General features: G+C 49.0%; 1 protein-coding gene across 2 annotated transcripts in view; it reads left to right on the forward strand.

The window, feature by feature from the left end:
• RIN3 (Ras and Rab interactor 3) overlaps positions 1 to 14,897 on the forward strand; it is a 94,779-nt gene that overhangs the window by 16,623 nt on the left and 63,259 nt on the right. For both annotated transcript variants that reach the window (XM_080917309.1, XM_080917310.1), the window contains exon 2: positions 12,167 to 12,374. In XM_080917309.1, coding sequence (XP_080773435.1) covers positions 12,167 to 12,374 — 208 coding nt within the window. The remainder of the gene's footprint in view (positions 1 to 12,166; positions 12,375 to 14,897) is intronic.

The raw sequence follows: 14,897 nt of genomic DNA on the forward strand, positions 1-14,897 counted from the left end.
CTGCACAGGTGTGAGATCATCCTGATATGGGTGTGTGGCACATGTGCACAGGGCTCGTCTCATAAGGACCAGAACCTTTAAGGCTTTTACCTTCAGTCCTGACCGACATGCATCCCTTAATCCTGCCTTCTTCATCCCATTTTCACATCTAGTGATGTTTTTGGGTGTTTCTTCGGGGTGGGCACAGGATGCCAGCTGCCCTTTATTTAAAAGATTTATTTTTAGGTGTGTGTGTGTGTGTGTGTGTGTGTGTTATACATGTGAGTGCTGGTGTGTACAGTCTAAAAGAGGTGTCAGGTTCCTGGAACTGGAGTTACAACTGGTTATGAGCCACCCAGTGTGGGTGCTTGGAACAGAACTCAAATTCTCTGCAAGAGCAGTGCACACTTTAATAACTGAGCCATCTCTACAGCCTGCCAGATGTAACATTTATTTCAGTAGTAGTGTGATCAGCCTAAAGTGGGCAATCCATAGAAGAGCTCAATCAATATAATAGATGGATGGATGGGTGAGTGGATGGACAGGTGGATGGATGGATGGATGGATGGATGGATGGACAGACAGACAGATGAGTGGATGGTACCCATTACTGAGCAGTGCTTCCAGTGAAGTGTCTTAAGCTCTTATAACCAGTAAATAAAGTATTCAGGCTCCTGCTTCCAGTTAAATATATCCACAGAGGAGCAAAGACAGGAGCAGTCACTTGTGAAGACAGTCCATCTGGGATTCCTGCGGGATGCCTGGTTTTCAACTTCACACCCTGTGCTAGTTACTTTGTCAGTTTGATACAAGCTATGGCCATCTAGGAAGAGGGAACCTCATTTGAGAGAATAGTTCTTAGTTACTTTTCTATTGCCTAGACAAAACATCATGACCAAGGCAACTGATAGAAGACAGAGTTTATTAGGGCTTACAGTTCCAGAGGGTAAGTCTGTGACCATTATGTCATGAAGCACAGCAGCAGGCAAACAGGCAGGCAGGCAAGGGATGCTGGAGCAGCAACTGAGAGCTTAAGTCTTATTCCCAAATTGTAGAGAGAAAAAGAGCTAACTGGGTATAGCATGGGCTTTTGAAACCTCAACGCTTATCAGAGATACGCCTCCTCCAACAAGGCCACACCTCCTAATCCCTCCCAAGTGGTTCCACCAGCTGGAGACCAAGCATTTAAGTATATGAGCCTGTGGAGGCCGTTCTCATTCAAACCACCACAACCTCCATCAGATTGACCTGAAGACAAGTCCATGTGGCATTTTATTGACCAAGGATTAATGGGGGAGGCTCTAGCCCACTATGGGTGGTCCCACCCCTAGCAGGTAGTTCTGGTGTGTATAAGAAAGCAGGATGAGCAAGCTAGTAAGTAGTTTTTCTCCATGGTTCCTGCCTATGCTCTTGGTTTAGTTCCTGCCCTGACTTCACTCAATGATAGGCAGTGATCCAGGCCTGTAAATCAGATAAGCCATTTCTAGATAAGCCCCTAGTTAGTTTACCAGGCAACACAGCACACAGCCCTTCTTCATACTGATGGCCAAAGATTGGCATAGTCACCTGCAAACTGCGACCCTGTGGGTGTAGACAGTCCCATCCGAGACTTGGGGAGTAGGGGCGAGACAGTAGAATGGACCTGGTCAGGTCAAACAGGAGCAGGGAGGGAGCTAGAACCTGTGATCCAGAGGAAGTTCTAGAGGAATATGCAAGGACTCAAGTCAGGTGAATGGGTCAGTGGGTGCTCAGGGCACAAGGTGAAGGGAAAGCAGCCAGGGATGGAGACAGAGGTTGTGACACTGTGAACATATCGGAGCATCTGAGAAACCAAGGTTGAGGCTGGCCTACTGTAGTGGGGGCAGCCATCAGAAGAGCCTTAACACTGAAACTGGTGCCACGGTCACCTCCATAGGCCCATGTGGAAGTGAATGTGGGCCCAGGGGGAACTGTGGCACCCTTGGTACATTCAGCAAGGTAGGGCTGGGAGTTGGGCTGTGGCTCACTTAGGCAGACACAGAAAGCGGGACAGCTTCTGACTTGCCAGACCCCTTTATGTGGGCTGTGTCGTATGACCTGAGGTGCCCTGGTCTGCTCTCGTTATTTCCGGGGGCCGGAAGACCTGCTTGAGCTGACTTCCTCTCTAAGAGGCTGTGGGCAGCCTGCAGAACTGGCCAGTGCTGGGCAAAACTGTGCAGGGCCTACCTTCCCATGAAAGGCTTTCCGTGTTGGGGAGAAAGAGAACTCCATGAAGGAAGGGCTCTGGTCCTATCCTGTGGGTACTGGCGTGGACAGTCATTCTACCCTGGATACGGATGTGTACATGGAACATTGGTGCAGGTTTAAACCCAGCCACTTCCTCCCACAGGCCTTGGAGCTCTGTTTTAGGTCCTGCTGCCCTGCAGCCTGGGCCAGACCAGGAAAGAGGCAGCAGCTGGGGCTGTATTGTGCACACTTAGTGGGGAGGATCTGGCAGAAGAGACGAAGCTGGCCTGGCCCTCTGCCTTTTCTAGGCTTTCTTCTGAAGCAGGGCCAGCCAGCTGGAAAGAGGAGCTTTCAGAGGTCCACAGCCAAGGGTCAGCTGAGTCGCAGAGACATGGAATTTGAAGGGCTGGGGGGACCCTCAGTCCTTGGCCCAAGAGAGGCTCACTTGTGTGGAGCAGCAGGCACAGCTGTTCTCCCATGTGGAGCACCCCCACCGGCATCACTATTTGATCCCCCCACATTCTTGCTCTGGTGCCTTCAATGTAATGTTACTCTGAGTATTGTCAACAGCTGGGGTTCATGTGAGGTTGAGCCCAACCCTCTCCTTTTCCTGAAGAGAGGAGAAATGAGGTGCCCGCCAGGTCCATCATCAGACACTATGCCCGATGTCACACCTGTTGTGCCAACCACAGCATTTGTTATGAATCACCTGGCTCATGAGTCCTTGTCTTCCATCATTTGTACAATGTAACTCCACCCTCAGACAAGCTAGTTTGCTACAATTTCTCCAGTTATTGCTGCTCTGTAGAAAAACTGACGCTTGCCACCTTAGAACTTGCTTTGTTTCTGTAGCCCTGGCTGTCCTGGAACTCATTCTGTAGAGGATGCTGGCCTCAAACTCACAGAGATCTGCTTGCTTCTGCCTTCCAAGTGCTGGGATGCCACACCCACCCCACCCCCCACCCCAGCTACCCTAGGTCTTGTTAACAGGAATTGACTGGATAGGTAGACTGCAATCTCTGTCGATAAGAAAGATGTTGACGGAGAGGCTCCGATAGATTCTACTAGTCACCACAGTATTGCAGGTGAACCTCGAGAATGTTCTACAGGGTAGAAGAAATTAAACAGCACCCAGGTCCGATTACAGGAAATACTTAGAAAAGGCGAGCCTGTGAAGAGAGAAAGCAGATGAGGGGGAACTGGGGGACTGGGGGATAGGGACTGACTCGGGGCCAGAATGACTGGTGGTAGTGTCTGTATGTCTGTGACAATATTAGAAACCATTGTGTGAAACACTTGAAGAACTATTTTAAAAGTGACTGCTTGGTCAGCATATTTCTAGAGGCGGTGTGTGCCAGCACCCGGCTCAGCAGCTGTCTGGAAGATATAGCCGGCAGATGTTCCCGTGAGTGCTGCAAGCCATAGGGACTATTCAGCCTGGGTGGCACAGGATCCCGGGGAGGGAGGTCTATACTGTATCATTACAGGGTCAAGGGTCTATCAGGGGGAGGGGGCTGTCAACCACGGCCTTGCAATGTGCAGAAAAAGCAAGAGTCTCTTGATGAGTCTAGACCTCACCAGCTGGTGAAAGTAGCTGGCCAGCAAACCCTGACGCCGTCTCCGCCTCCTCCGCACTGGGCTTATCTCTGCACATCGCCATCCCCACTCAGATCCTCGCCCTCGAACAGGAAGCACTTTATCAACAGAGCCATCTCCCCAGCCCTAGCCCCGCCCTCTCGGTTCTAGCCTCTTACTTCCCAGCCCTGCCTATCTTCACTCTGGCCTTGCCTCTGTCCTGAGACTGGGTCTGAGGCCTTCATCTCTTTAAACAGTTGCCACTTGCTCTGTGTCAGCACTGGACTGAGCGCCCGGCTGTTGTCCGCTTTAGCTCTTGCCTCATCACTAAGGTAGATGGTACGGGCTCCCTGTTTTACCAAGGACTCGAGGCTTACAGGGCAGGGTGGCCCTGGAATGAGGCTCTATCCCTTCCTGGGACTGCAGCCTGCTTTTGCTACTTTGGGCATCCTAAGTCCAGGCTTTCGGGCCTGATGGCCTTCACTATCAGCTTTGCTCCAAGTCCTATATCAGCACAGGAGAGAGGAACATTTCCCAATGACCTTCTTGAGGCTTCTGCCATGATAACCTTGAGATAGCTGTCCAAGCTGCTCCCTAAAAGTGCCGGACTCAAACTCCTTCCTAACCTGGAGATGCAGACCTAACTTCAAAACTCTGAGAATGCAAAGCAGAGATATCATGTCCTCTGCAGGGAAACAGCGAAATTGCCGCTGAGATTGAGCTCCCCGGGAAGGTAGTATGAGCTCCTGGCCCCAGAGGTCTAACATCAGATGGGTGAAGAGGTTGTTCTGCCAGAATGAGTTAGCTTCAGTTCCTCAGACTATCTTCCCCAACACCTCGGAGAGGGGTATAAGCATATGGGCTCTCTATTTTTCAAACAAATGTTCTGGCTACAAGGCTGATGAGATCGCTCAGCAGGTAAGGTGTTTGCTGCCAAGCCTGACAGCCTGACTTTGATCCCTAGGACCCACGTGGGTGAAAGAGAGAACCAACCAGATTCCCACAGGTTGTCCTCTGATCTCCACACTGTTGTAGCACATGGGCTTCCCCCTCCACACCCGTACACAGTAAATAAATAAACGTGGGTTAGCAATGAAAATAGTCCGAGTCCAGAGAAACTTACAGGAAACTCAGCAATGCCTTGTGTAGCCGCAATCTAGCTTGGGACATCCCATTATATTACACACTGGCCTTGGGTCTTTCTTTGTTAGTAAGTCTTGGAAGTCTGGCTGAAGGCTCCGTTAGCTCTGCCCCCTGCCAGGGAGCACCCAGGGAGCACTGGCACCCACATTGGTAAGCTGTGACCACAGAGGAGACACACAGCTGTCCTGAGTACCTCAGGAGACAGCATAGACGCAGTGTGTTTATTGCTCTCCGTATTCTGGTGGTTCTGTTTATTTGATTTTAGGACTTTCTCTTTGGGCTCCATTCCAGACTCCCAGGGTAGCTGCAAGCACAGAACAAAGAATTCCTGTGGTAGCTCCTCTCTCATCAACGTGGACACTGTGTCTCCTGAGTCTCCCTCCTCCTCCCTTTTTCTTTCTCCCTGACTCAGTAGAACAGAAAGTTTCAGGCCTCATGGTTTTTGTTTGTTTGATTGGTTGGTTGGGTTTTGTTCTGTGTTTTCTTTATGGTCCTCAGTGACTTGATCTCAGAGCTGAGGACTTTTATGTTGTCCCTTTCACCAATGCTGTCTTTAGGATTTTGAGGTTTTTTTTGTTTGTTTGTTTGTTTGTTTTGTTTGTTTTGTTTTGTTTTTTTTTTTTTTTTTTTTTTTGCAATGGCTGATGTCAGTTGCCTGGTAACAGCTGTGACAGCCAAGGGCCGACAGCCCAAAAGCTTATCTGTCCATTTTTTATGGATGGGCAGGGAGAGGGGTGTGTCTGTGTTCACATGGTTCATGTGTGTGGGTGATGTATGTATATATTCATGTGTGCATCCATGCATGCTCATATGGAGGCCAGAGGCGAATGCTGGGTGTTTTCCTTCATCATTCCTTATTCTTAAGACGAGATCTCTTACTGGACCTGGAGTTGGACATTCTGGGGAGATGGACTTACCAGCTATCTCCAAGGAGTGCTTCTATTCCCCTCGCTCCAACACTAGGTAGCAGACACGAGCTCTCACACTTGTCTTCTCTATGTGTGCCAGGGATCTGAACTCAGGTCCTTCTGCTCACACGAAAAGCATGTTACCTGCAGCCAGCATCCTGCCCTGGAAGCTGTTATGGTGGTTTGAATATGCTTGGCCCAGGGAGTGGCACTATTAGGAGGTCTCAGTGGAGGAAGTGTGTCATTGTGGGCGTGGGCTTTAAGACCCTCCTCCTAACTTACCAGAAGGCAATCTATTCCTAGCGGCCTTCATATAAGAATGTATGACTCTCAACTCATCCTGCACCATGCCTGCCTGGATGCTGCCATGTTCCCACATTGATGATAATGGACTGAACCCGTAAGCCAGCCTTAATTAAATGTTGTCCTTATAAGAGTTGTCTTGGTCATGGTGCCTCTTCACAGCAAGGCAAATCCTAACTAATACAGCTGCTCTCTCACCCCCTCCACAGTACATGCTGCTGCTGCAGTGGCCTTTGTCACCATCTCCAGCTGAGGAGATGCTGGAAGTAGGAATGACATCATCTCACCTCTCAGATCTGACAGATTGTCATGTGAGCGGGCACCACCTCCATTCTCAGGGCGCATTCCCCAAGAGCTTGCCTAGCTTTGGGGGCCTGAGAAACAGTCCTCTTAGCTTCTTTCTGCCTGTTGCCTGTTTTGCCTGTAAGTGAGACACAGTGGCATGAGGAACAAGGTAGTTCTGGTGGGATGAGCTAGCAAGGCACTGCTAAGTCTAGGTATCCCTGGGAGAAGCACAGATAACCACCAATGTTATTACCCAGTGAGACCCAGCTGAACTGTTCCCATGGGCCAGGCTTCACCAGCTCCATGGAACAGACAAGAAAACTGCTGGTTTAAGATAAGTTTCATCGTAGAAGCAATGTGTAGTCGTTATAATGATCTGAGCCACCCCCCTCCTGTATCTCAGAGCTGTCTATGCCTTTCATGGCCGTCTGGAAAGTATTCCTTGCACATACGTACATGTCTCTGTATTTGTTCCCAAATAGGACTGGGAGGAAAAAGATTATTGAATTTTCTTTGACAGCTACTACAAGGATGCAAATGTGGAACTTTAAAAAAAAAAAAAAGCACACCTTTTTTTCTAAAGTTAAAGGTTTAACTTTAAAAAAACTTTTTATTTCATTAATCATTTAATTATTTATTGTGGGGGGGTTATGTATCAGGAGGTATATGTGGAAGTCAGAGAACAAGTTGTAAGAGTCGGTTCTTTCCTTCCATCATGTGGGTCCTGAGGTCAAAACACAGATCCTCAGGCTTGGCAGCAAGCCCTTTCACTCACTGAGCCATTTCATTGACCCAATTTTGGGAAACTTTCTAGTGCAGTAGTTGGAAATACAGATTCTGGAGCCTGTCCCCAGGGTGTATCATCTTGGGTCCCTTAGCTTGCAAGGCCTGCAAAGACCCTTTCTCCAAGTCTCATACATGGATACTAGGGTTGAGATTTAGATTCTTAGGGGACACGGTTCAGCCTGGTGCAGCAGACGTGAGAACGATGGAGCTCACATCACCTCTGTGAAGCTCCTCCTGCCTTCTCTGCTCCCTTGGAGCCTTGTGCAGAGTCCTGATGATGGCTTGAGAAAGCATGTCTTTCCCATCTCTCACATACTCCAAGTTGCATCCAAATCTACACAAGAGGTCGCAGGTCTCCCGGTAAAGCTCCCAGGAGCACACCAAGCAGCCAGAGCCTCTGGCTCTGGGCCAGGAAACATCTGTACTCTCTCTGGTTGATAGCAGCCAGCCAGCACCCCATTCTGCCACCTGCCTGCTCTGACCCCCGACAGTGTTTCTGTCCTCTTTCCACCGAGGTTCATGAGGCCTGTGACAGCTCCCAGACCTTCCTCACTGTCCTGGGAGCCAGCTTCTTCCTTCCCTGCAGAGCTGCTCAGAACATCCCAGGGAACCTGGTGCTCAGGAACACTGTGGACTTCTTGGGCAGCTGACCACAGGCACACAGGGGCAACAGAGTGTCCCTGGACAGCTGTGAGAGGGGAAGACTGGTCACTGGAGCCAATGCTTGTGCCATGCACTGAAGGCTATGTCTGTGTGTGACAGAACTCCTCCGTAGATCTCCCGTGCTGTCAACTCCGATGACAATGGCCTGTCTCTGTCACTTGTCATGCCTGCTTGCTTCTTTATCTTCAATCAAAGATTTTCAGGGTACAGCAGGTCTCAGCATCTGCTGTCAGGAGGGAGGGCGTGGGCGTCAGAGTCTCTGCCAACAGATGACAGGCACAGAGCCAAGAGGGTTCAGCGACCATCACTGACAGCAGGAGTTACAGCCACAGGCAAAGCTCAGAGTGAGCCAGCTCAGCGTGTGCAGCAACTCGGAGATCACACCTCCTGCCTGTTTCCTGTGGGCTGTCGAGAGTTTTTCTGAGTTCCCAGCCTCTCTTTAGCTTGGTCACGGCAGGCAGATGCCAGGAAGCTTTGTCCCTTCTGTCTCTGTCATTCTTCTAACATAGTATGAAATCCACATCTCCCCAGGGCCTTGGCTTCTATGCCTGGAGACAAGGGCTATGACCTCACACGCAGTTCTCTAGGCCAAAAAACGCCCACCACTCTAAGGGCTCAGAGCCATCCTCAGTCAGGTTAACTCTCAGCATGGACCTTGAGGGACCTCAAGAAGCTGACTTTCCTGGAAAGCATCTTCAGCCCGTGTTGGGTTGGTCCATGGTGCTTGTCAACTGCCAGATGCGTGCACCGTGCTGGCCTTGCCTATTCATCTGTGCTTGGGATATGAAAAGGATCCTCCTTGTGGCTTGTTACATAGTCAAGAAAATTTGTTTCTCTTGGCAACCATGTTCATGTCAGGCTATGTGTCTCCTATGCTCTTGATCTCGTGGGTTGCCACTGGGACCGGGTGTCTCGGACACAAGACAGAACCACATGTGAGCATCATTCACTGCAGTCAGATTTGCTGAGTCCTCAAAATCAAGTCTACACAGTGGGGGGTTGTGGCAGAAAGAGAGCTGAGAGATAAGTTCTCCCACAATAGCTAGCCCTGCAGAGGTACAGGTGGGGAGGGTCCTAAATCCTGGACACTCACTGCATCAGATTGGCACAGTAATCTAGGGAGACAAAGACATTTTGAAAAACAGGCAGTTAACCCAGAGAGGTGAAGTAACCTGAAGTCACACAGCCTGTTCAGATCCGGGCAAGTAGGCTTTATCTGAACAGGCCACATGGGATGCAAAGAACTTTATCTTAGCCGGTTTCCTGAAAAGTGAACTGTTGAGCATGCAGAGGAGGTAGAGAGGGGTTTGCAGTGAATGGTCATATCCACCGTTTGCCCTTCGAGTTCTATGTGCATTATTACATGCCCTCATCCATCACTAGCTCACTTGGTCTTTGTGCATTCCAGAGAAAACTCTAGCCCTCCCTGAATAGGTTAGCATGAATAGGTTGTTAATGACAGAGTTCGGTGTTAGGTCACTGTTCCTTACTGCTTTCGTACCACATGAATACATAAGCAAGTAAACAAACATACATATGTAAATGTGACACCATTTGAACGTCACTTTGATTCGTGGAAACTGTTTTCTTTGCCCCTGGCTTTGATTCAGTGTGGGAGTTTGTGGTCCAGCCACATGGTCATTCATCAGTAGATCTCATTGCTAGCTGCTGCTCTGTGTAGGGAGCCCAGCCTCTTCAGCCTCCTCCCACCGATGAGTACCTGGACCAGTCTTGAGCTATCATCAGTTAAGCTGCTGTGACCATCTTCTGGCCTACTTTTTGATAGATGGGCTTCTGTTCCTTTAGGGAACATACCAAGAAGCAGGACCTGCCACGGAGCCCATGTGTTCGGGTTACGACAACCTGCCCTGTCATTTTCCAAAGTGGTAGTAACAGTTTACATTTATACCAGCAAAGCCTTCTGACACCTAAAACGCCCTCAGCAAAAATGGCAGGGGCAGTCTTAATTTCAGTCACTTTTGTGGTGGCACCTTGGTGGCATCTTGTGGTTTTAATTTGCACGTCCCTAACGACCAAGGGTCTTTAGAGCCTTTCACCTGCTTATCGGACCATGTGTGTTGCCTTTGGAGAATTCTTTCAGACCTTTTGACTTTCCTGTTCTAATTGGCTTGCCTGTCGATGACGAAGTATATGTGTTTTGCAAGTAGTTCTCCCCAGATTGATGGGCAGAAGAGTGTGTGTGTGTGTGTGTGTGTGTGTGTGTGTGTGTGTGTGTGTACACTTGCATAGGTGCATGTGTGTGGAGGGCAGAAAACCAAGTCCTGTGTTGTTCTTCAGGCACCTTCCACCTTGTTTTGCTTTGTTTCTTGAGAGACGGTATGGCAGTTTGAATAGGAATGCCCCCCCCCCATAGGCTCATAGATGTGAGCATCTTGTCATCAGAGGCCGTATGCCCTTGTCACGGAAGAACCGTGTCACTGGTTTGAGGTTTCAAAAGCTAAAGCCAGGTCCAGTGGGTCTGTCTCTGCCTCCTGCCTGTGGGTGCAGATGCAGAGAGAGCTCTCAGCTACCTCTCCAGCACCATGTCTGCCTGTCGCCAGGCTCTCTGCCATGGTGACAATGAACTAAACGTCTGAAGTCAGCCAGCTCCGGTTAGATGCTTTACTTCATTTCCTTTTTAAGCTTTGCCGTGGTCATAGTGTCTCTTCACAGCAATAGTAACTCTAACTAAAACACAAGGTCTAAAACTCACCAAGGAGGCTGCCTGGCCAGCAAGCCTCAGGTGTCCATCTGTCTCTCCTTCCTCAGTGCTGGGCCTGCCAGTATGTGCCGCCATGCTGTTTTTGACATAAATTCTGGGCATCACACGTGCGTGGCAAATACTATACCTACTGTGTTGTCACCCCAGACTTAGGCAGATGTTTTTGACTCTAACTAAATTGTTTTTCTTATAGGACATTTGTTTTCCCCATTCCACCCCCCTACACCACCCCCCTCTCTCATGCCTTTGCCTAGCAGCTAGAGTGAGTTTTGGGAGAGAAGGACCAAAGCCCCATGGGAACTATAGGCAAGCAGGAAACTCAAGCAGAAGACTGCAGAAGGATATATAGGTTCTGTGGGGGTGATGGGTAGCAGCCATTGGGGGGGTTCCTTTCGGGATGAAAATGCCTTGAGTAATAAGCCACTGCCTGAGTTCTTAGGAAGTAGGAGCGACAGCAGCTTTAGAGTGGGGAAGCACGGTGTAGGTCCCATGACTCAAGCTAGAGCCTGAAAAACAGTTTTCACTTGGTCACCCGAGAGCAGCAGCCTGCAGCTCATGATGCAGGGAGACTGTGAGGGAGAGGGAGAGGCTCTGCCTCTGAAAGTCGGCAAAGATCCCACAGGAAGCCCAAGGTCTGGTCCAGGGAACAGGATGTCAGAGGCTCCTTCCATAGGTGCTGGGCCTCTACAGAAGCTGCTAGAATACTTAGAGCCAGTTCCCCCAGTGACTCCTGAGACCCTGGCGTCCCCTGCGTGCCTGTGACATCACCTCCTTCTACACTCAATCCTTAAGCCCAGGGTCCTTCTGCCTGAACACATATCTCTCCCAGACACCTGAAAATTTTCGTTCAAAGTCACTGTGTAATGGGTTCCTCCTTGGCCTTCCAGGCCCCCTGGCCTTCCCCTGCGGTTCTGTTGTCTGACCTACTCTACCCACCTGTCTGCTTTCTCTGAGATGCAAATTTCTGGATGGTTTGTGGGGTTCCCTTCTCTTCCTCTCTTGACCATTTGGCACATTGCCATCACCTGAACCTAAAATGCTCTCAGCCTATATTTTCAATAAGGACGATTTATTCTTACATTTTTTTCCGTTGTGAGCCTGTCCCTTAATGGTTGAGCCATCTCTCCGGCCCAGTGACCAACCTGTGGCAAGTCAGACTGGGTGGTGCGGGTCTCTCTCATTCATGGTGGTAATTACATGGGTGTGGACATGTAAAAATGGAGTTAGCTGTTAATCCCATAGCCTTCCAGAGTTCTTCAATTAAAAGGTTTCAAAACCCTTCTTCAGGGACCCTCTCAGATGCTGCCATACTTCTTTCAGTCTACCAAGACTGAAATAACCACTGTACCACTGTATCCACTCTACACCTGTTATATTTGGTCCCTTCTCGTACCGTAGCTGGCTATTTCTGTGAATGTCTTACTTGTTATCATGCCTTACATGGTAACTCACCTGTTAATATCATTCCCCAACAAGGGCCCTAGCCACATAGATCCTAGATGAGCAAACAGGGTTGCTTCAATCTACACTCCCTGTCCATCCTCCCAAGGTCAGCTGTGGGATGGGCTGACCATTTGACTCCGTGTCCTGTTCTCAGTCCTATTCCAGATGCTGGCAAAGGAGAGGGAGAGGAAGATGAGGAGAAAGATGGCGTGAGGCTTGGCCCGCAGACCACCCCGAAGAACTGCATCTCACACCGGAGCATCAGTGTTCTAGAGAAGCTGGTGAAGACCTGCCCTGTGTGGCTGCAGCTAGGGCTAGGCCAGGCAGAGGCTGCAAGGATCCTGAGGCGGGAGATGGCTGGGGTAAGTCAGTTCTGTGCTTACTGGGGAGGCAGGTTCTGTTGTGAGGAGTGCAGGCCAAGGTTGTGTGTTGGCAGGGTTTCCTGGGGTATTCAGGCATCAGATAGAATTGTGCTAGCTTTCTCTGACTTTAGGAGCTAGGCCACTGATCAAGAACAAGGGTGTCAGGATACATGATCTACCTGGCACTTGTTTATAGACAAAATAAGAGGCCATGTGGTTCATCAGCAGTTATTCTGGGAGCTTTGAGGTGGGCAAATGATCCTAAGTTTCTGGGTCTCTTTGATAGGAGTTTTTAAATCTCCTCTCCAATTGTGCTGGTCCTAGTGGGTGGGTGGGTGGGTGGATGGATGGATGGATGGATGGATGGATGGATGGATGGATCATGGATGGATGGGTGGATGAATGGATAAATGGGTGATGGGTGGATGGATAAATGATGGTGGATGGATGATGAATGGATAATGATGGGTAGATGGATGGATGATGGGTAGATGGATGATGGGTGGATGAATGGAGGGTGGATGGGAGGATGGATGGATGATGGGTGGATGATATAGATGGATGGACATATAGGTGAATGATAGGTGGATAATAACTAGAGGATAGATAGAGGATAGATAGACAGACGTGAGTGGTTGAGTATGAATAGATAGGGTGATGTCTGGGTAGACAGAGGTGCCAGATGAAGTTGATAGAATGAGTCACAGCATCTCCTATGCTCCTGTCACCCCCATACATATTTTCTCAAATGTTACTCCCTTTTGAAAACAGCATGCAATTTGTTTTAATTAGAAAAGCAATCCATATATGCATTAATTATCTTTTAAAAAAACCAAAACAAACTGGACAGAAATGAACAAAATTGTCATAAGTAAAATGTCTTATAAAGGTTTTTTTTTCCTCCACCTACTCTAGGCCAAGTCACTTCCCAGAAGGTTTTTTTTTTTTTTTAAGTCAAAGCAAAATATGCATCACGTCACATAAAAAGAGACGTTTAAAGTACCGCAGGCATTTGGTGTTCTTCAGGTACTATGCCGCTACTGCCGCCATCTGGCTCTGAGGCATTCTTGCCACCCCTAAAGACAGCCCTGTCCCCATTAACAGCTTCTATCCACTTCTCCTCCCCACCCCAGTACCAACTATGCTTCCACAATCATCTTGACAGAGGCCAAAGTTGTATCTTTCTCATGTTCACATACCACCCCACAAGCTAGTGGCCATATTCTCCAAGGGAATATGTGTCCAAGGCTCTCTCCCACTGTCTGCTCAGGAATGAGCCGTGATCTTCCAACTACCTACTCCGGCTGTTGCTACATCCCAGGAGCTGAACCTGGGCAGTCTAAATACCCCTAGACTCTATCTCTCAGTGTCTGTCTGACACTGGGGACTCTGGCTTCCTAGCTATCCTCATCTGGGTGTAGCTTGTGGCACTTCTGTATCTCCTGGGAATCATCCCCAGTGTAGTACTTGGGACGCAGACTCTTACCACAAAATAAATAAGATCCATGGACCTTGTCATTTGTGCCTGAAAACCGGGGTGACTAGAAGTCAGGGGATCAAAGACCCAGCCACTCTGCCACCAAGCATGCAGGGCTGGGAAGGTGATAATATCCCTGAGCCCACCCAGCCCATCCTAGTCCATACATAGGTCAGCCTGGGTGTCCATAGATTCCTCTTTCCCCACAGGAGTACCCAGCAGGAAGCAGGGAGATCAAAGATGCTGTGATCTAGATAAAACCTGCTATGTATTCCTTTCACTAAAGGTTTCTAGTCCTCCAGTGATTGGGACCCACACAGTAGGTCCCCAAGCAGCCTGCATCTTCCCTCCTCAGTTCTTAGGGGAAGCATCTCAAAGCAAATCAAGGAGCAAGCTGCTGGCCGATCAGTTGCTTTTCTGTTGCTGTGACAGACACTTTGTGCAAGGCAATTTACAAAAGAAAGAGTTTATCTGGGTTTTTGATTCCAGAGGAATAAGAGTCTGTCATGGAGAAGTGGCAGGTATGGCTACTGGAGTAGCGATTTGAGAGTTAATATCTTGACCCACAAGCACAGATGCAGAAAGAGCAAACTAGAAGTAGGTAAGACTTTTTACTCTCAAAGCCCACCCTAGTGACATACTTCTTCCAGCAAGGCCACACCTCCTAAACCTCCCCAAACAGTGCCACCAACTGAGCTGTCAGAAACAGATCTATTCTTTTTGCCTTCAGTAGAATACTGATGGGGTTCATACCACAAAGTGGGGCAACAGAAGCTGTGACCTTGTCAAAAGTATTTCTGTGGCTAGAGGGGGCTCTGTGGTGGTGTATGTTCTGTGTTCAGCAAGCATCCTGGTACCATTCTTTCTTCGAAAAGCACAAAAACTTGAGATCTCCCAAACCCCTAGGGTTCTGTTTGTTGTTTGTGAGCACCAACCCTGTGCTGTCCAGATGTTGAAGGCTCTGCCTTTGTCCCATTTCACAAGCCATGAGGAGACCTGAGTTCTGATTGTCAGTGCCAGCCTTTTAGAGCCCCTGGTGTCCTGAA

The sequence above is a fragment of the Micromys minutus genome (assembly GCF_963924665.1).
Source record: "Micromys minutus genome assembly, chromosome: 1".
Taxonomy (NCBI): Eukaryota; Metazoa; Chordata; class Mammalia; order Rodentia; family Muridae; genus Micromys; species Micromys minutus.